General features: G+C 45.9%; 1 protein-coding gene across 2 annotated transcripts in view; it reads left to right on the forward strand.

Annotated features, from left to right (window-relative positions):
* Positions 1–18,533, forward strand: part of RECQL4 (RecQ like helicase 4) — a 32,501-nt gene extending 13,968 nt beyond the window's left edge. For both annotated transcript variants that reach the window (XM_034419957.3, XM_087891425.1), the window contains 13 exons: positions 1,012–1,095; positions 2,309–2,497; positions 3,553–3,735; positions 4,665–4,863; positions 5,754–6,031; positions 6,758–6,895; positions 8,031–8,181; positions 9,362–9,491; positions 13,030–13,202; positions 14,193–14,379; positions 14,902–15,061; positions 16,407–16,515; positions 17,817–18,533. In XM_034419957.3, coding sequence (XP_034275848.3) covers positions 1,012–1,095; positions 2,309–2,497; positions 3,553–3,735; positions 4,665–4,863; positions 5,754–6,031; positions 6,758–6,895; positions 8,031–8,181; positions 9,362–9,491; positions 13,030–13,202; positions 14,193–14,379; positions 14,902–15,061; positions 16,407–16,515; positions 17,817–17,938 — 2,103 coding nt within the window. In that variant the 3' untranslated portion in view covers positions 17,939–18,533. The remainder of the gene's footprint in view (positions 1–1,011; positions 1,096–2,308; positions 2,498–3,552; positions 3,736–4,664; positions 4,864–5,753; positions 6,032–6,757; positions 6,896–8,030; positions 8,182–9,361; positions 9,492–13,029; positions 13,203–14,192; positions 14,380–14,901; positions 15,062–16,406; positions 16,516–17,816) is intronic.
* Positions 18,534–19,752: the final 1,219 nt, after the last annotated feature.

Consider the following 19,752-nt stretch of genomic DNA (forward strand, 5'->3'; position numbering starts at 1 on the left):
CCTGGTGATACCGAACCCCAAACCAGCCGTTTAGGCAGTGGTTGTGCTTGGGGAAGGGCTGGGAAGAGGAGGAGAAAAGCCAGATGGGAGAAGAAAGAAGATGAAAGATAATAGGGAAAGAGACTGGCACTGAAAGCTATGGGGAAGAAGTGCAGGCCAGGGACATTGTAGCTTCACGCAATTTTTTTTTTACTTTATTTTATTTATAAAATGTATTGGCCGCCCATCTTACCACAGGGTAACTCTGGGCGGCTTAACAGTCTTAAAAAGATTTTAAAAACTATACAAAAGCTAAAAGACATATAAATAGGTCCAAATACTGCATCCCAATTAAAAGATGGGGAGGGCGCGAGTAGGATGGGAAGGAGGTGGGATCTGTTGTGAATCCATCAATCATCCCCTTTGCGAAACTTTGCCAATTGGCAGGCCCATGTCTTTACACTCTTGCAGAAGGTCAGGAGGGTGGGAGTTGACCTCACTCGGGTTTGTGTGTGTCAAGATGTTCCAAAGGGCAGGCACAACAGCAGAGAAGGCTCTTCTGGGCCCCACCAGCTAGAATACTCAGTGGGGCCCGCAGCACACAATGGGACAACTTGGTGCGTCCAACTCACCACAGCCAACTCGTGGCAGGACAACCTGCTGCGGAACAAGTCAACAATTCAATTTAAATATTTAAAATATTTAAAACATTATTTTAATTTTTGTCATCCACATTTCATTCTGTCCCTCCTTTCGCATCCTTTTAATGATTCTATTCCACCATTTCTTCGGTGTTAGTGTAACTCTTGTCCCGTGCCAAGTTGGCCATGCCAAGTTATCCTAGACTCTCTGCAGCATGGCTCCTGTGTGCTGGCACAGGTGGGCCAATGCCAAAATGCACAATTCAAGCATTTTTTTTCTGGAGCCAAAATTGCAGCAATAGGAAAAGCAGCAGGGACTTGGCTCCTAGACGGTGCTGGTAGTTCCGTGTCTGCCTAACTCTGAATGAGGCGCCGTCTGTATTCCTTGCAGGTCTCTGGCCTCCCTCAGCGCTTGAAAGCCGTCTGCGTCCACTCCGGCATGTCGAAGACTCAGAGGGAAGCTGCCATGGAGCGGGTGAGCCACCTGCGTGGGGGCGAAGCTGCCTTGGGGTCACTGAGAACTGTCTTTACTAGGATCCTCCAGGTTATACTGCCCCACAAAGCCCCTAATCGCCATGCGGTCTAAGAATTGCGGGATTTGTGGTCTCAGTTGGGGGTAGCGTTAGGTGTATTGGGGTCCTGCCAGCCTCCATTTTTGAACTTAAGCAGCAAATAAACGTACGACCACAACTGAGCCCAACGTTGTTGATGCTAAGCGAGAGAGTTATTAAGTGAATTTTGCCCTACTGTATGACCTTTCTTGCCACAATTGTTAAGTGAATCACTGCAGTTGCTAGCTTAGTTAAACATGGTTGTTAAGTAAATCTGTCTTCCACATTGATTTTGCTTGTCAGAAGATTGCCAAAGGGGATCACGTGACTGCAACCGTCATAAATATGAGTCCGTTGCCAAGTGTATGAATTTTGATCACGTGTCCATGGGGATGTTACAGCGATGTAAAAAAACAGTTATAAGCCATTTTTTTTCAGTGCTTTTGTAACTTTGGATAGTCAATAAAGCAATAGTCCACCACCTGCAGTGAAACACTCTTTTTTTTCCCTTCGTAATTGTTTCCGTATGTTCATAACACTTGTTTTCGAGAACATGGGCTAACAGGGAGATTCTCAGTCATCCTGCTCAACAAGGCTGTGGTTGGATGTCCAACACTGAGCAGGGTTGCAATGAAAGTGTCAGACCTGCCCCAGCTAGGTCCCTAGGAAAGAAAGACCCTCGACTCCATTTAGTTGAAGTGATAGGTTCTTTTACTAAGGATTACTGCTTGCAGCAAGAGCAAGGCTGGATCTAAAGTTCCTGCGCAAAGCATTACAGATTTTCTCCTCCTCCCTGGCCCTCCTTCCTTGACTCTCCATCTGTGTGTACTTTATAGGTTTTTTTGGGAACAGCTCAGATGTTTAGAGTCACTTGGTGCAATTTGCATTCTTTTCCCAGACTAGGTGTCCTTGAAGACCTCTGGTTTCTATGAAGCCCGTCTCTCTCACACACACACACACACTCACACACACTCTTCTACTCTTCTACTCCGTACTCTCCACGTGCCAATTGCCTCCTTCCTCTCCCCTGTTGCCCCCTAAGAATTTATGACATGATGCCAGCAAAGCGCAAAGCTTAAGATGGTGCATCTGACAGAAAGCCTGTCTCCCTGACCAACCGAGATTGTCTGCTTGCAGGTAAAGGCCGGGAAAGTCCAGGTACTCCTCCTCTCCCCCGAGGCCTTGGTTGGAGGGGGCCTCTCGAGCAGCAGCTGCCTCCCTCCCGCCGACCAGCTGCCCCCCGTGGCTTTTGCTTGCATCGATGAAGTGCACTGTCTGTCCGAGTGGTCGCATAACTTCCGCCCGTGCTACCTCCGGCTCTGTAAGGTACTGAGGATGAATGAGTAGAAGTGTGGGTCGGGGTGCAGGCAGGAGGGGCTTTTGAGGGGCCTCTGGGGTCAAAGACCCAGAGCAATCAGCATTCTGAATAGTCCTCTTGTGTTCTGTTAGCCTCAAAATTTTTCTACAGCAGCCTTTCCCAACTCTTGGCAAATTGAAGGTGAGTGGACTTCAATCCCTACAATTTTCAGCAGTGGCTATCCTGGCTGTGGAATTCTGGGAGTTGAAGTCCATATACTTGGAAATTGCCAAGATTGGATAAACCTGTTTAAAAGGAACTCAGTGGCCAGTGGCACCTCCACTCAAAGGATAAAAGTTTTAGGGGAGATGATAAATCGTCTGGTAATTGGATACCTTCTGCCTGAAAAAGCCCCCTATAAGCAGAAATGGAATTTTATTTGAAAAGGACTCAAAATAATAGTAATATATACATAGGTCTTTGAGGCTGGCCTGGCCTTGTATTTTAGGATGAGGACTGGCCATATAATTAAAATAATTCTAAAACGATTCCATGTGATAATCTAAGTATGATGCCCCAAGATTGGGAAGGCTGACCTACTGACCTCATTTATTGCCACTAGTGATGGGTAAAGGGGTTTGTAATTCCCTTTGAAGCAGAATAAAATCTCTTGTTCTCTCTCGCTCATTTACTCTTTCTTACACTCTCATTCTCTTTCTCTTATTCTCTCTGTCCCTGTTTCACACTCATTTTCTGTATCTTTCTCACACTTTTATTCTCTCATTCTCTCACACACATTTATTCTCTTTCTCACTATCATTCTCTTTCTCATTCTCTCTCTCACACACACTCTCATTCTCTCTCTCTCTCTCTGTCTCTCATTCTTTCTGTCCCTCTCTCTCTCATCAAAACTTTCCTCTTCCAATTGGGAAGAGCAACACACATTGTGCAAATGTGTGTGTAAATTTGAGGCGAGGGCAGCATTTTTATTTCTCCAGCTGGGCACGGATAAGCCCACTGCTGGAAGAGAGTTGGCTTCTTGTGCTTTCCAAATTAGATGACCTCGCCATTTCTTTCCTGGCAGGTTCTTCGAGAACGCTTGGGTGTGCGGTGTTTGTTAGGCCTGACAGCCACTGCTACCGTTTCAACGGCACAGGACGTGGCCCATCACTTGGGCATCCCAGAGGGCGAAGGGCTGGCTGTGCGTTCTGTTGCAGTTCCTCCGAACTTGTGTCTCTCTGTCTCTACAGACAGAGACAAGGATCAGGTGAGTCTGGAGCCCAGGCAGATGTTTCCATATAAGAGAGCGGTTGGGAGGCGGGGGACAGTCTTCTTTAAGAACTTTGCCAGGTGTGTGTTGAGCCAGAAACTCACAAGATTGAATCTTAAGGTTTTTCTCAGAAAACTGGTTTTCTCCATCAACAGGCTCTGCTGTGCTTTGTACTTCATATCCAAAAGTGGCTACACCTTTAGAGTGCTTTCCAGTATTAGTAGCCAGAGTTCTGGAATGGATCTATCTGGGTTCAGAAATCCACTGCTCTGGGAGAATTTGTTTGGGATGTCTCTGGAGCTTCTCAGTCATCCAGGTCCTGGTTGTCCCAAAGGTGCTTTTTCCAAGAGGCAACTGGACTTTCTGGTTTTTCTTTGAAGACGTTTCTCTTCTCATCCAAGAAGCTTCTTCAGCTCTGACTGGATGGTGGGGAATGGAAGGACTTGTACTCCTTGCAGGCAGCTGGTCATTTGCATCCTTTGAGAGAGTCATTGAACCACCTGGAGGTTTATCTGTGTCACCTGAGTAGTGCCAATGGGTGAGGAGCCTTCTAGGAACTGCTGAAAGGAGGACTGTGTTGCAGACTGGAGATAGATGAGGTCGTATCCCTCCCTCTCTGTTGAGAGAGGAGCCATGACATAGATGGCCTCTTTTATCCCTATTTCAAACCAGCAGTCCTTCTCTATCCAAAATGTGGACTTTGCTGTCTTCAAAAGAGCTGAAAAAGCCCCTTTGGGATTTGTTTGGGGTCAATCTCCTAGAACTGAGAAGAAAACCAGGCTGAAAATGCCACAAACAATTCCCTAGATAGGAAATGTTTTCCTGCTGGGTATTATTTTCTTGCAAACAACAGTAACCTCGTTTCCTAAGGTATCCAGGAAAACAGTTCTGAATCTCTGTTGAAAAAAAAATGCTAATCATTGCAGGCTCTCGTAAATTTGCTGCAAGGGGACAGATTTGGAAGCCTGGACTCAATCATTGTGTACTGCACGCGCCGGGAAGAGACAGCGCGGATTGCAGCCTTCATCCGCACCTGTTTGCAAGGGGTGAAGCTGAGAAACGCCCCCTGTGAAGGAGAGCCAGAGGGGGAGGACCAACTCCCTGGAAAAAGGAAGAAAGCCAAAGGTAGTTGTTGACTGGGGAGTATTGGCAGAACCAGTGGTGAAATCCAATTTTTTTTACTACCGGTTCTGTGGGCATGGCTTGGTGGGCATGGCAGGGGAAGGATATTGCAAAATCTCCATTCCCACCCCATTCTGGGACCAGCCAGAGGTGGCATTTACCGGTTCTCTGAACTACTCAAAATTTCTGCTACCAATCCTCCAGAATCTGCTGGATTTCACCTCTGGGCAGAACCAACCTGGGGAACAGCTGGGTAGGAAACAAGTGATGTGGCAGAAACTCTGTTGTTCTTTTTGTCCCTGATTTATAACCACCATTGAGTTCAACATTTTCCGTTGCTAAGCAAATCAGTTGTTACAGTGAGTTTTGCCCCATCTTACAACCTTTCTTGCCACGGTTATTAAGTGAGCCACATAGTTGTTAGGTAAAGCTGGCTCTCCCACTGACTTTGCTTGCCGGAAGGTCGCAAAAGGTGACCCCGGGACGCCGTCATAAATATGAGTTAGTTACCAAGCATCCGAATTTTGATCACATGACCATAAGGATGCTGCAATGGTCGTGAGTGTGAAAAACCGGTCACAAGTCACTTTGTTCAGTACCGTTGTAACTTCGAACGGTCACTAAACAAATGGTTATAAGTCGAGGCCTACCTGTACACCTTCGCTACCGCCAAAATGGTGTCAGAGCACGAGCCCACCCAGCGTCTCTGAGAGAAGATCCTTCCAGAATTAAAGCACAGCCAAACAGGCATGAAATCTTTGCTTCTGGAACAGGCCAGGCCTTTTTTTCCCCAGCCTTTTTGAATCCTTGAAACGAGTCGTGGTTTATGTGGCTGATGTTTCTCCCAGGTTTTCAGTGAGCCTCCCCTTCATTCTCCTCTCATTCCCCCACAGCGAAAAAGAGCACCCGGCGCCCTCTGAAATGGATGGCCGATGCCTACCACGCCGGCTTATCTGCCTACGAACGTCGCCGTGTGCAGAATAACTTCATGTCCGGCCAGTTGCGAGTGGTGGTGGCCACGGTGGCCTTCGGGATGGGCTTGGACAAGTCGGATGTGCGCGGGGTTGTGCATTACAACATGCCCAAGAACTTTGAGAGCTACGTGCAGGAGATCGGGCGTGCTGGGAGGGATGGCCAACCTGCCCAGTGTCATCTCTTCCTCAACCCAGAGGTAAAGTAGAGCTTGTTCTGGGGGGGATTTATTCAGGGAAAAGCTTTTAGCCTGAAAACCAGCCATATGTGCGCATCACATATTTTTTTGGGGGGGGGGCTGCCAAAATTTGAGGGGCTGACACAAAGAAGAAAGAGTCCGAAGCACCTGAGGGCAGGACAAGAAACAATGGATGGAAACCAATCAAGGAGAGAAGCAACCTGGAATTAAGGAGAAACTGCCTGACAGTTAGAACAATTAGCCAATGGAACAGATTGCCTTCAGAGGTTGTGGGTGCTCCATTACTAGAGTTTTTAAGAATAGACTGGACAACCATTTGTCTGAAATGGTATATAGGGCTTCCTGCTTGAACAGGGGGTTGGACTAGAAGACCTCAAAGGTCCCTTCCAACTTCTGTTATGCTTTAACATGCTTGCGGATAGAACTTGCAGTTTTGCATCTCGTGAAATCAAACGCCGGGCCCCAAAACCGATAATCAAATCGCCCTGTAATTTAAAATTTAAAAATTATTTAAAATTTTAAAATAAATAAAATGTTATTTATTTTAACTGGAGGAATTCCCTCCAAGAAATAATGTGAGGAATTCCTACAAATAAATGGAGGCACTCATATTTATATATTTCAGGGAAAGAGGAGAAAATGATACAGTCATGCATAGGCCTAGGTAATAAATAATAGTAATGCCTATTTCTCCACCATTCACAAAGTTGACCTTCTCCTTGCCAGGGTGAGGATTTGCATGAACTGAGGCGCCATATTTACGCAGACATGGTTGACTTCTTCACCATCAAAAGGCTCGTGCAGACGGTTTTCCCACGTTGCAAATGCCAAGAGCTTCATCAGAAGCAGCAGGAACTCAACAAGGTGAGGACTGGAGGTTAAAACAAATAAAGAACAATTGCTGGAATTGAGTAGTCTAAATAAAGAAAAGAAGGACCAGGGGTGACATGATAGCAGTCTTCCAAAATTTGAGGGGTTGCCACAAAGAAGAGGGAGTCAAGCTATTCTCCAAAGCACCAGTAAGGCAGGACAAGAAGCAATGGGGGTGGAAAATAATCAAGCAACTTAGAACTAAGGACAAATTTCCCAACAGTGAACAATTAACCAGTGGAACAGCTTGCCACCAGAAGTTGTGGATACTCCATCACTGGAGGTTTATAAAAAGAGACTGGACAGTCATTTGTCTGGAATGGTATAGGGTTTCCTGCCTGAGCAGGGGGTTGGACTAGAAGACCTCCAAGGCCCCTTCCAACTCTGTCATTCTATTGTAGTATCAAGATCACATAAAATATTAGGAAAGAGGAACCAGCAGGTGAAGGAGAGGACAACTGACTGGAGACCACTTTGAAAGCTGTTCCTTAGGGAGAACCAGCATGGTTGAATATGCAAGTAGCCCTCAGTTTACGATCGTAATTGCACCTGGGATTAGGGTTGTAAATCATGGCAGTCATGAAGCAGGTCGGCACATGTCCATGCCCAATGTTATGACTTATTTTGCCGGAAGCCGACAAAAGCTGCTGAAAATTATGGTCGTGTGACTTTGGGATGCTGCAACTGACCATAGATGTGAACCGGTGGCCAAGGACCCCTAAAGTGATCCCATGATGGCGGGGGGGGAAGACATTCTTAAGACCCTTAAGAATGGGTCTTAGGGAGCCATTCTTAAGCTGTCGTAACTTTGAACAGTTGCTAAGCAACTGGTCATTAAGCGAGGACTACTTTATCTTGTGATAGTCAGAGCTGTGCAATGAAGGACCGCTTCATTTTTTTGCATCCCCAGAATTTTGTGTATGTGTTCCTGAATCTCAGCGTGGACTTTAGCTGACCTTCACAAACAGGCACATGACTCAAAGGAAAAACGTTAAGAGATTTAAGAGAGACAAGACAGCATTGGCTTCTAAGGCCTAAGCCCACAGGACTGATGAGCCCTTTGGCAGCCAGCTGATTCTTCTCCTTCGCCTTCTCTTTCTCCTCCTCCTCCCCCATTTTTAATCCCCAGGGCTGTGAAGTGGAGGATGCAGAGATGCTCACCGCCCTAGAAGGAAGTTCAGAGAAGCTACTTGACCCAGAACAGTCGCGAATATGCTATAAACACGAGAGAGCCATCCCTATTCAACCAACTGTGGAAGCGCTGGACCTCCGAGAAGAAGGTGAGGGCCTCTGGTGTTAGGAATCACAGGAACGTGAGAACTGTCTTCCTGAAGCTTTAAATATGAAATAAAACTAATCAGAAGGAAGCGGGGGGGGGGGGTTGTCTGCTAGTTGGGTCTAGTGATTAACGCATCAGGCTAGAAGCCAGGAGTTCTAGTCCATCTTAGACAAGAAAGCCAGCTGGATGATTTTGAACCGATCATCAGGAGATGGTGAGTTCTAATCCTCCTTAGGCACAAAAGCCAGCTGGGTTCTTTGGGCCAGTCCATCTCTCTCTTAGCCCAACCCCCCTCCCCCTGACAGGGTTGTTGTGGGAAAAATTGAATTATTTATTTATTTATTTATTTATTTATTTATTTATTTATTTATTAAATTTATATGCCGCCCCTCTCCGAAGACTCAGGGCGGCTCACAATACATTTTAAAAAATAATTATAAAAAAACATTGAAAAATTAAAAACATTAAAAACTCATTCACGCCATTCATGGCCGGATCTCGCCAGATCACAAGAGCAAAAAATTAGAGCCAAATAAAAAAATATTTTTATTTATAAAAATAATAAAGGCGGGGTAGGAAATCTAAAATAAAAAGAAAATTTCAAAAACCGTCTGGCTGTTCAGAATGGCTTGAGAAGAAAGAGCTGAAGAGGTTTTCTGAATCTTCCCTGTTTATTGCTGCTGCCTCAATTTCTTCCTTATCTAAAGAATCCAAATTTGATTCGGGATAAATACTAGCCAGTATTTAATAAGATACTGGGAAACATTGCGGCTTCTCAAATCTTTACTGGTTCTCTGTTGTCCTAAACTTTTGGCATCGGTCCAAAATGATTTCCAGCTTGGTTTTGGAATAGAAGCAATCTGGGAAAAGACTTTAAAAAGCAAACATAGGATTCCTTACAGCCTGAACTGAAGCTCAAGTCATCCGGACCTTAATCCATCTTCAGCAGGAGGGCAGGTTTCCCAATGCTTGATTTCAAAGAGCATATTTTCTGAGCACAACAAAAGACTGCCTAAGCCCCTTTGTCAACAGATGGCACAGGTCTGATTGCGGAAATTGGATGGTGGTAAGTGGGGGGATGTTTCCAAAACATGAATAGAAAGCACCATCCACAATGTTCTCAAGTTGACCTGGCAAGCCTTGTGTCCTTGTCCACTTAACCGAAAGTAGGTTTTTTTCAGGCATAGAGACCCTTCTGTGCTACCTGGAACTGCACCCCTGTCACTGGGTAGAGCTGCTGCACCCCACTTTCTCTTCATGCCGGGTTTCGTGCTACAAAGGCCCTCAGCAGCTGCGGACGGTTTCTCGAAGGTGAGGAAAGGAAGTGGGGGAAAGGACCAAGCCAGTAAGAGAGGATGTCAAGAAATTGAGAAACAAGGCTCTTTCACAGCCGTGGCTCAAATCCAGTCACAACCGCAATGGAGCCCAAAATCTCTCTTGCTAAGCAAGGCAGTTGTTAAGTGAGTTTTGTCCCACTTTACGACCTTTCTTGCCACCGTTGTTAAGTGAACCACTGCAGTTGCAAAGTTAGTAATACGCGTCGTTAAAGTGAATTCGGCTTCCTCATTGACTTTGCTTGTCAGAAGGTTGCAAAAGGGGAATCGCGTGACCCCTGGACACTGCAACCGTCATAAATATGAGTCAGTTGCCAAGTGTTTGAATTTTGATCATGTGACCATCGGGATGTTGCAATGGTCATAAATGTGAAGAACGGTCAAAAGTCTCTTTTTTTCAGTGCCGTTGTAATTTTTAATGGTCAGTCAATGAATGTGTCAACTTTGAAAAGGATCGGGCCCGTCGCAGCCATTTTTTTTTAAAAAAATTGATTTATATGCCGCCCTTCTCCGGAGACTCAGGGCGGCTTACAATGCGTTAAGCAATAGCCTTCATTCTTTTGTATATTTATACAAAGTCAGCTTATTGCCCCCACAATCTGGGTCCTCAATTTATCTACCTTAGAAAGGATGGAAGGCTGAGTCAACCTTGAGCCTGGTGAGATTCGAACTTACAGTAATTGCAGACAGCTGGTGTTAATAACAGGGTGCTTTAGACCACTGTACTGCCAAGGCTCCATTTGTCTCCGTTTCTCAGCTTGACACACTTTGTGGGGAGGAGGCAGCTTTGAATTGTCAGACCAGACATCAACGATCTACTATCTCGTGGGAACCAAGGTCATCCCAACAGGTGTGGGTGAGAGACTGGAAGAGGAGTCCAAGGAGATGCCAGAACACCTAACTGGACCTCTGACAAGGAGGGAGGGAGGGAGCTGTCTAATCTTTCCTTATGCTGAAAGCGTGGGGAATAGCCAGAGCTGCTTTCAGCATCACCCTTGCTGAAATGATGTCCTCTTTGAGGAAGCTGAAAGTCTCAAGGGCGCTGACTCGTTGGGGTTCGTTAATCGGAACCTTCACAAAATGGTTGTAAGTGTGAGGATTACTTTTATTTAATCTTGCAGGCCAAAAATTCAGCACACAGAGTTGTAGGTTTGGGATGTGAATGAAGATGATTTGTTGCAGCTGCCCCAGTCCAGAAAATTCTAGATAGCTTAAAACACCTCAGTGTGCGATTTAAAACCCTTACAAACAACCACATAGCATAACAACCTGGACAAAAACAACCTGTAATAAAAAGCAAATGCGACAGAGCACCCAGAAGGGAGGGAAGGGAGTTTCGCTGCAGTTGGCATTTTGGAACAATGGGCTTGAACATGATATTGCTGTTGTGTGCAAACATGCAGGCAAACTGGGGGCAGAAGGCACCTAGGTCAGATTTAACCAGTTCACCACCACCCTGGCAGCATTTTTATTATTTATTTTAGAGGTTTATAAGCCATTTCAGTCAAAGCTGACTCCTTTAGACCAGGCGTCCATTGCTGTCCATTTGTGGCAATGGAACAGGGACGTGTCCCCAAACCCTGATCCATGAACCAGCAACGGTCCGCAGCATGCCGGCAGCAGGCTGTGCAAACAAGCGATGCCCCATCCATGGGATGCAGGCAGTACGCGAAATGATACGCCCCTCTGGTCTGCGGAAAAACTTCTCCCCACAGAACTGGTCCCTGGTGCCCAAAAGGGTGTGGGCAGCTGACCTAGGACAACATCTTAGATTACCAGCATTTGCCAAATAGAAGGCCGTATCCGTTGTGCCCTCTGCTGCAAGTGTGGGAGCAGGCATCATGGGTACAGATCCAGGCCAAAAGGAAGCCTGCCCATGTTCCTGGGACAATCTCAGGGTGGACCCTGAAACCCCACAGAACGTGGGGCTTTCGGTCACTGAATGCTACGCTTGGGATCTCTGGGTAGCTCAGGAGCCACTATTAGGCAGCACATGGATAACGCACGTACCGTCTGGGTCCCTTGGTGAGGAGCAGCTGCCAGTGAGATGGGACTGGGATGGCCCTCCAGTCCTACCCAGCTGGGCTTCAGAGTAACCGGTTCGCTGGAAGGGATGAATTATTCCCTCTCATCTATCAGTATCCTCTCCCGGGCTGACCATCATTGCTTTATCAGAAGCCTGGCTTTTTCCTCAGGGGTAGGGCCAGGCAGTGGGTACAATCCACGTGGCGGCTTTGATTGGATTGTAGTTTTTAGGAGCCTCAACTTCACTGCTATGTCGTTGTATATTTTTTGTGTCTTTATGTCTTGCATTATGAGCTTCTCAGTGTCACAAGACTGAGATGGGCCAATAGAGGAAGTCCTCAGCTTACAACCACAATTGAGCCCAACATTTCTGTTGCTAAGCAAGACAGTCAAATGAGCTTTGCCTCATTTTACGATCTTTCTTGCCACAGTTGCTAAGCGAATCACTGCTGTTGTTAAATTAGAATCTGGTTTCCCCGTTGAGTTTGCTTGTCAGGTCACAAAAAATGATCGGTGACCCTTCAACCATCATAAATATGAGTCAGTTGCCAAGCGTCCGAATTTTCATCACATGACCAGAGGGGGGGGAATACTGCAATGGCTGTGTGAAAAACGGTCACAAGTCACTTTTTGCAGTGCCATTGTAACTTCGAACAGTCACTGAAACGAATGGTTGTAAGTCGAGGACTACCTGTATATAAATTATGTAAACCAATATCGGGTTTTGCAGGTCGCAGTATTTATTATTTTATTGGTCAGATTTAGAAATCGCCCATCTCTTTCACAGAGGAAGGTATCTGTATTTCCCCGAAAATAAAACCGGGTCTTCGATTAATTTTTGCTCCAACAAGGACTTATTTTCCGGTTAGGTCTTATTTTTAGTGAAATACTGTACTAAATGTGTCTGTCTGTCTGATGATTTTAACTGGGGCTTATTTTGGGGGGTAGGGCTTATATTATGAATATCCTAAAAATTATGCTAGGGCTTATTTTCCGGTTGGGTCTCATTTCGGGGGAAATCTAGTATAGAAAAGGTATATGCTTGTTTCGTTCATGCTGTCAGGGTTCCAAGTAATACATCCATAGCAAGCAAAACTCCAAGGCAGATAGATTCCTCAAAGAATAGTTTTATTCGGGCTTATCATATTGGCACAGCTCTGATGAAAACCGACTCTGAAGGTTCCTGCAGTTTTCACCTAATTAAAAACAAAAGTTTTCCCTCATCCCCAAACAGTCAGTCACATAGTCCAATCAGGGTGCCATCCGGTTGCCTGGTGACATCACTCCTCCTTCCTCTGACCAGGTGTGAGAACGTCCTTGGTTCCCAAGAGAAAGTATTTTGTTTTGGCTAAAAAACCCCAACTATCTCTTAATTCTCCTAATTCTCCAGTGTGGCAGCACTGAAGCTTCCAAGATGGCTCCAGTCAGGTCAGCTTCAGGGTTGACACATGCAGTCAAGTTTGCTTCCTTGCTGTCTCTCCTGCCTCCAGGTGCCCTCCGCTCGCGGTCTGCTTGGCCCAGCAGCGCCTGAAAGGGGTGAGAGCCACCCAGGCCAGCTCTGTGGAGTTCGATGTCATTGCACTGGCCGATTCCATGGGCTGGGAGGTTCTGCCAGTCAAACGCGCCCTACGACAGCTGCAGTGGAACAGCCCATGGCAGAACGGTAAGCCAGCGGGGAGCTTGGTCAACTGGTGTGCAGGGAGGATGGGGGGCTGTTGGGAGATTTTTATCTGAGCTAGTTCTCAGTCACGGCCCAGAAAAGAAGCAGAGTCCCTGCATAGTGTTTGTCAATCATCCCTTACCTCTTCAGCACTAGAGGTCTCCTTGGTGGTCAGTGAAATGTCTGTGGAGATTCTCAATCATCCAAGTCTTGACGGTCCCAAAGGCACTTTTTCCAAAAGGCAACTGGACTTTCTTCGTTTTTTCATCTGGAAATATTTCACTTCTCATCCAAGGAAGCTTTAGTTCTAACCGACTGGTGGGGAATGGAATGTCTGTGTTAAAATTATGTATCAGTAAAGGAGAATATTTGTAGCTCAGGGTTGAAAGGAGGAGTCCTTGTTGCTCTGTGAGCTTTCTTGCAGATATTTCATGACCCAAATATGAAGTGCTAGCATGATTTCATTATCCAAGTTTGGGCCATGAAATGTCTGCAAGAAAAGAAGCCAGCTGAAAGAGCACCAAGGACTCCCAAGGTATTAAAATTGATCTGTGTTAAAATTAGAGAATAGCCCCTCTCTCAACAAAGGGGAGGGATATGACACCACTTTCATCTCCTGTTTACCAATCACAGTCCTTTCGGCGGTCCCAAGAAGGTTCCAGATCCATTTGCACTCTGGATTCAGGTGACCCTGAAGATAGAGATAAACCCCCAAATGGCCTCAACGACTCTTAGGGTGCTAACGTCCAGATGACTGCAAAGAATATAAATCCTTCCATCCCCTGCTAGTCAGTTAGAACCGAAGAAGTTTCTTGGATGAGAAGGGGAAATGTTTTCAAAGAGAAACCCAAGAAAGTCCAGTTGCCTTTTGGGCTTGCAGTCGGCTGTGTTTCAGGGAACATCTTCCCCCACCGAGAGGCAGTGATTCAGAACGTGCTGGAGGATCTGGGGATTTCGAGAGGTTGTCCACCATTTTCTTGTCCCCTTGCTCAGGTTCCCAAGGCTCCAGGAAGAGCGAGATCCTGGTGGAGTTCAGGGAGCTCTCCTTTCACCTGCGCTCCTACGGCGACCTCAGCGATGATGAGCTGGATGGGGTGTGTGACTTCCTGCACCAGCGAGTCACGGGTCGAGAAAAGGCAGCCCTCCGGCAGCTCCAAGTCTGCTTCCAGGCTTTCCAGAGGTGGGCAGTTGCAAAGAAGGAAGGGCCTGTAAACCCCACGGGAGGCTGGGTGGATTCTGACAAAATACGGACTTCACAGCTGTTTATTTAGTGACCGTCCAAAGTTACACCGGCACTGAAAAAAGTGACTTGTGACCCTTTTCACACTTATGACCGTTGCAGCATCTCCATGGTCAGGTGATTAAAATTCACACGCTTTGCCACTGACTCATATTTATGACGGTCACAATGTGCCAGGGTCACCTGATCCCCTTTTGTGACACCTCCTGACAAGTCGAGTTGATGGGAAAGCCAGATTCACTTAACAACCATATTAGAATAGATTAGCCAGTTGCCAAAACGCCTAAATGTTGTTCATGGGACGCTGGGGATGGTCATAAGTATTAAAACCGGTTGTAAATCACTTTTTCCAGTGCCATTGTAACGTTGAACGGTCACTAGCGGTTGTAAGTCGAAGACTCCCTGTGCTGCTGGACCTCCACTGTACTTACCTCTGTTGTGTGTCCGTGTCGTTTTCCACAGCGTGGCTTTTTCTACTTACGCCTCGTGCTGTGACCATGCAGACCAGGAGAGGAGCAGCCAGCTGAAGTCCCAGCTGGTGGCTTATTTTGAGAAGCAGCCGGTGCTGGATGAAACCTCTGTGGGTGCCGACTGTGGGGCTGATCATCTCCAGGACGTTCAGGTAAGGAAATCCAGCTTTTCGTCTACAGTTGGCGCCAAATCAGGCAGGCTGACAAGGTTCTATCCTGGTTGGCCTTCTGCAGATTGGTGGCTTTGCTAGGGGTCTTTGGGCGGTGGGGTCCTGATGCATATGGAGGGCCTCAGAGGATGGAGGTTAATCCAAGGGAATTTATTTATTTATTTTATTTAGATCAGGGGTGTTCAATCTTGGCAGCTGTACAACTTGTGGATTTCAACTTCCAGAATTCTTTAGACAGCATGGCTGACGGGGGAATTCTGGGAGTTGAAGTCCACAGTCTCGGACAGAGTTGAAGTCTTCCAAATTGCCAAGGTTGGATACCCCTGGTTTAAAACGCAACTGCCTATGCCCCAAATTGGCATCATTTGTGAAAATTCACTGCCTTTGCCTTGTACGTGTCCTGAAAAACTTCCAAAATTTCACCGCCTCCGTCTGGTTAATTACCCTTCTGTGTGTCATCAGGCACCGAACAATATTGCCATTCCCTTTTCTATATTTGGACTCTCTTATTATATATTTTATTATATTTTATATTTTTACATATTTGGACTCTTATTAGGCAGTACATTTTGACAGAGAAATTTCTAGTTAAAACGATTAGGGAGCAGGTGGCCAAATGTGGCTTTTTTCTGTCTAAACATCCTGCAGAGCTGTTAGCAGAGTGGTGCGGAGGCTTAGAGGTGGAGCTCTCGCCTCAGAATCAGGAGGCTGTGAGTTCGATCCTAGGTAGAGGCCGATATTTCTCTCTCTGCACACACTGAGAATATATCTGCTGAACAAAACTCCGCATTGGCGACAGGAAAGGCATCTGGCCATTAAAACACTATGCTAGCTCCATTCAGTTGCCCAGACTCCACCCTGCAAGGGATTATGGGGTCGTTAAATGATGACGATGATCCTGCAGAGCTGTTATTAGCAGAAACTAGTCTACCAGCCACTATCAGCATCATACAGAAAACGACATTCTTTTTCTGGAGAACAACTTTGCTAACTGAAACGGTGAGCAATATTGGGCTAACATGCTACAAAAACTGCAGGCTAACTTGATGTGAAGCAGTGTCAAAGTTCAAACTAATATTCATGCATCTCTGTAAAATTTTACAGAGTGGCACTGATATTATGCAGATGGTAAAAAGCCATCCTAGTTCGATTGGAGCAGCATAAAGTCGAACTCGGCAGAAAACGTTCGTTCCTGGCTGTCTATTTTTAAAATTGAATGGCATTTGCACTAAAGCTGAAAACACGGCCCTTGTCTGAAATTGTGCTTTGCTATGGAGTCCCCTTAATGCTAATTTCACTTTCCCTGGAATGTTCTTCCCAATTATAGTTTCAGCAATGGGAACAGCAAATCCAGGCTGACATTCGCCACTTCCTCTCCATCCGTCAAGATGAAAAGTTCTCTGGGAGGGCTCTGGCGAGGATTTTCCATGGCATTGGTAAGGTTCCTCTAATAATCTGAACTGTGCTGAATTACACAGAAATGCACAGGTTTCTTTAGTGAGTTTTTGCTCAGTCATTTTAACAAGAGAGTTCAAGTCCCAGCATGTCACATGCATGTGGTTTTCTGGGCAACAATATGGAGGCGGTTTGAGTTTTTTTTTAATCCAGGACTAATATGGTCCAATCTTTCTTGATTTATGAACTCATGTAAGGGAGGTTTGGGAGGAAACTCTGGAATGCAAGTGTGCTGCCTAGAAGTGCTAGACAGACCCAAACCCCAAGGTCATCGCCTGGGAATGTCCGAGGCTGGCAGGCCGTTTCCAAAATAAAGCAGGTGCAACCAATTGGTGGACAATGGGAGGTCTGGAGGGTGGGGGGAGGAGGAAAAGTTTTCCTTATGCTGTTTGCGTGCGAAAGTGTCAGAACTGGCTTTTCTAGTTCTGTATCCCCATGGCTTTTCAGTCAAGTTATACCCTTGGAGAAAAAAATGTCCCAAGAGTTTCTTTTGCTGTTTAATGCAATGGGATGGTTGGCATAATTATACACCAAGGGCCCTCAAACTATGGCCTACGAGCTGTATAAGTCCCGCCAAAACCATTGATCTGGCCCGCGTAGGACCACGAGGCTTCCCCGCCCACATTGCCCTGCCCACCTGCTGGCCCCCACCCTTCGGCCAAGCGCAGGAATTACCTTCACAACTCCCGTGGGCTGTAACTGAAAGGATGCCCCGGGAGGCCAAAAATGGGCCCATTTTTCACCTCCCCCACTTCCAGAAGATAGACAGAGGGAGAGAGAGAGAGATCAGAGAGAGAGGGAGAGGGAGAGAGAGAGAGGAGAGAGACTTGTTGATTGTAAGCTCCTTGGGGCTGAGAAGAATTGCTGCAAAACTGACTTTCCTGAAGTGGACCAATAGACTCCTAAACAACTGAAAAAATGATCTAGTTAAAAGAAAAGGCAACCAAAAGAGCAACATGCAAACAAAAGCAAATCAAACACCCCCAGGAGCAAAACAAATTAAAGTTTAATTTGTGTAATTTGTTTAATGGAGTGTTAGATTGGCCACGCCCACCTAGTCATATGACCTAGCCACGCCCACCCATCCGGTCCGGGTCCCCAACAGTCTGAGGGTCTGTGAATTGGCCCCGTTTAAAACGTTTTGAGTACCTGCTATACACCGATGCGCACAGAATGCTAAGTGTAAAAGCTCACCTATCTTTACTATATCTTTGCATAATGCCAATCCTGGGTTAATTTTTGTCGCAGTGCTTGCTTCATTGAGGTTGCTTTGTCTGCACAGGGAGTCCATGCTACCCAGCTCAGATTTATGGCCGAGACCGTCGTTTCTGGAGAAAGTACCTTCACTTTGACTTCCATAAGATTATGCGCTTGGCTACAGAGGAGATCATCCGTTGGAAGTGAATTGAGCTGGGCAGTATCTGGAGAGGCGAAGCCCCATTGCACAGCTGCTTGTTCCCTCCCTTGCTTGTTGGCAACTCTGCAAGCATTACATTTCCAGAAGATCTCTGGCAGCCAAATTTCTCCTTGGGCAATTGTCCAAGCTTTCTACAAAATAGTAGGTGGAGCAACTGAAGAAAGTTCTCCTGGCCTAAACAAGTCGGTCGGGAGTCCTTTAAAAAAATAATCTTGAATTCACTCCAAAAATATGAAATCCTACATATTTGGCAAAATCTTGAAGAGCGTTCCTTCACCTCGTGGCTTTCCCTTCCAGAATTCTGGCAATGATGGGGTTGGGCTGTGGATTTAGGGAGTGGATAAGGCGTTGATTTATAATCTTCAGTGTTTTTTGAAGAACAGACAGTTCCTCTTTCTGAGGAGAGTTGGAAGTCTTGATTTGCCTTCTGACATTTGAACTGGACAATGAACACACGTAGCCATATTAAGTAAACGCCTCTAAGGAAAAAGGGGAATGTTTTTGTACTGCACTACAGGATTTTCCCTGGCAGAACTTGATTTTAATAAAACAGATTTTTTTTTTTTTACTTAACCTAACAAATCATTTTTGCCTCTTCTGTTCTTTACTATATAAACAGCATGAAGTTTTAAAATAAGTTTTATCTTTCTCATTTGAGTGGGACATTAAAGTTTTGTATAAAAATGGTGCCAGGAGGGAGAGGGAGGGTAAAGAGACTCCTTCCTTGATATATCCTCTGAATCACAGAATCTGAGAGCTGGAAGGTGCCCTTGAGGTCATGGAGCCCAACCCCCTGCTCAATGCAGGAATTAAAGCATTCCTAAGACAGCCCCGTTCCCTCCCCACCCCCTAGCTATGGGTTTCCCTGTCAAACAGGTTCCAGTTAAGTTGTTCCTAAAGTTGACCCCAGTGAGGATGTTAAGGGCTACCTGTGCTTCACCCACCCCTGCAAGGCAACGGCATGACTCATCCAGCCTCACAGAAAATACCCAAGACTCTTGCAACAAACAAGGCAGATCTGAAAGTCCAGTGGAAAGCCAATCCTAAATTCTAGGAAAAAAGGCCTAGGTCAGTCTTTCATGAAATTTTTGTTAGTTGACAAGTCATTTTTTTTCTCCTTCCCTCCAAATTTCTGATTGGTAATCTCCATGAAAAAAAAAATGATGCACTTTGAGCAAACCTAGACAGACATCTGAGATTAAAAAAAAAAAATGGGCCAAAGGTAAGCACAGCTATTACGGGCAACCCAAAGTCCTAATTTCAAACTCTTTTTGCTATAAGAAAGTAGAGGTAGTTCTTGGCTTACATCAGTTCATTTAGTGACCATTCTAATTGTGGGAGGAAATATCCCTCGGGTTCAGTTCCAAACTGGGAAAAAGACACTGGAAATATGGAGGCTGATTGGAAAGATGGTTTAAAGATGAACAGAACCATCAAGCATGTGTGATTCTGGGTAGCTGACCACATGGAGTGGAGAGTGAGGGTTATTTTATACCCTCTTCTGGGCTTTGAACTTGAACTTCCTGTTCCTGGTGCAAGAACATGTATTCTATTGGCTGTGGGGTCATGTAGGGGTCATAGCTGGCTCTATAGGCAAAAGGAAATGCCAATCCTAGGTGCTTGTCTGAGCTAATCTGGTCAGCCTCTGGCTTATTGTTTATCTGAGCTCCCTTGTGAAGTCTCGACTGCTCTGGGATGATTCAATGAAGGGCTTGTCTTCTGAAAGGGTGTTGGGCAGTTCCTATTGTGACTTAATGACTTTCGTCCTGTGTTGGATCTTGGGGGAGAGGCTGCTTCTAAC

The sequence above is a fragment of the Pantherophis guttatus genome, chromosome 3 (assembly GCF_059756535.1).
Source record: "Pantherophis guttatus breed Tessera chromosome 3, ASM5975653v1, whole genome shotgun sequence".
NCBI classification, from domain to species: domain Eukaryota; kingdom Metazoa; phylum Chordata; class Lepidosauria; order Squamata; family Colubridae; genus Pantherophis; species Pantherophis guttatus.